Source organism: Tupaia chinensis, unplaced genomic scaffold (assembly GCF_000334495.1).
Source record: "Tupaia chinensis unplaced genomic scaffold, TupChi_1.0 Scaffold144472_1, whole genome shotgun sequence".
In the NCBI taxonomy this organism is placed as follows: Eukaryota; Metazoa; Chordata; class Mammalia; order Scandentia; family Tupaiidae; genus Tupaia; species Tupaia belangeri.
The window spans coordinates 842,137-843,813 of record NW_006204331.1 but is presented as its reverse complement, the minus strand read 5'-3'; the positions used below and the strand labels follow the sequence as shown (position 1 = coordinate 843,813).

At 69.9% G+C, this 1,677-nt stretch overlaps 1 protein-coding gene across 1 annotated transcript in view; it reads right to left on the bottom strand.

Moving 5' to 3' along the window:
• Positions 1–1,677, bottom strand: part of SLC2A4RG (SLC2A4 regulator) — a 22,666-nt gene that overhangs the window by 1,730 nt on the left and 19,259 nt on the right. Inside the window, 4 exon segments of the mRNA XM_014583656.1 lie at positions 17–205; positions 619–675; positions 678–724; positions 1,430–1,672. Coding sequence (XP_014439142.1) covers positions 17–205; positions 619–675; positions 678–724; positions 1,430–1,672 — 536 coding nt within the window.

Here is a 1,677-nt window from a genome sequence, read left to right as displayed (position 1 = left end):
CCCCCCCGTCCCCAGCTCACCTTCCTGTTCCCCACGGTGGGCTCCCCAAACAGAAAGTGGGCTGCCTCAGGGGGCAGAGGGGGTGACGGTGTGGAGAGAGAGGACTGGTCGCTGCCCAGTTCCCAGCCCCAGTCCCCGCTGTGACTGCTGCTGTAGCTGCCCGGCGGCTGCACCGACACCCCCTTCCAGGGCTCCAAGCCGGGCTCTGTGGGGACATGCCACCCTCAGGGCCTCGGGACACTGTGGCCTGCTGGCTTCCGCCCTGGCTCTGAGCTGAACCTGCCCCGTGCCCAGGTGGGCCGTGGGCAGAGCCTGTCAGGGGAGCTGGCCCAGGGGCCCGGGAAAGTCTTTGAAGCAGCATAGGGCATGGAGGGCTTGCAGGGTAGGGATGCTTGAGGGGCCAGGAGGGTGGGCTGGGGGACAGTTCCAGAGGCCCAGAACTGCCACTCTGGTTGCAGCGAGGGACCCTGAGGGTCTGGACACCCACTTTAGAAAGGGCTCAAGAGGCAAGGCTGGAAGTTGGCACCCCAGGTCTCCCCCAGAGGGCGAGTGGCTGCAGGGCTCTGTGGGACAGCAGCCAGGGCTGTCCCACCCATGCCAGAGCACATACCCGCTCACCTGGGCTGGAGGCTGCAGCCGTGGCCCCCAGCAAGAGGGGGCTGGTGGACCGGCTGGGGCTGGGGTGGCCATGACCTCCTCCAGCCGGGCTTTTCCCGGGGTGGCTCTGGAGGAGACAGGGTGTGGGTGTGGCCCTGCGTGCATGTGCAGGCCTGGGCACGTGTGTGCACAGGCAGCCGGTCCCCTGGCGCTGGATGGCAGACCTGGCTCCACCCGCCAGTCAGGACACGGGCCAGGTCTCTCAAGCCTGAGCTCTCCTGAGCTCTCCACGGCCCCTGCTTTGTTCCGCCAAGGCTCCTTCATAGCCTTGGGCTGGGCGGGGGTCTGCGGCCCCGGGAGGGCCCCGGTCATGCTGGGTCCAGCCACACGGTCACAGGTTGACCACAGCTGTGCAACCCGGGCGGGAGGCGGAGTGCTCGCCAGTCGGCGGCTGCAGGGGGGCTGGGCCGGAAGGGGCCCCTGCCCGCGCTGCCTGCACGGTGTGCAGAGGCGGGGAGGTGGCGGTCACGAGCTCCAGGGATTCTTGGACAGTGGGCCCCAGGCCGACCCAACTGCCTCTTCTGCGCACGCTCCGGCCGCCAGGTGCTGGGGAGACCCCAGGCCCAAACACACCGATTCCTTCGGTTCCCTTTTCTAGGGCTAGAGGGCTGGTACGGGCGGTCAGAACCTGGTTCCGGACCCTGACTTACTCCGCCGGGACTTCCCGAGAGGAGGGCCAGGAGACACGTCCCTGTGCTCCACCCCGCCCGGTAAACACCGACACACGTGTGCGCACGCCCACCTAGTCCCGGAGCACCGGCCTCCGGCTCACCTCTGCGCTGGCACCGGGATGTGCACCGACGGCGTCGGGAGCCTCGCTGCCACCCCCGCCCACGTCCCCGGGGCTCTTAGGTCCGCAGCCCCCGGCTCCGGTTCCTGCGGCAGTGCGAACTCCAGGCCCGCGAAGCTGCCGCCCACGGGAGGGCCCTGTGGATAGGGCAGGCTCAGGCGAGGCGGCGGCCCGGGGGCCTCCGGCCTCCACCCGGATCCACTTCGCGCCGGTCCCCCAGGCCGGCTGCG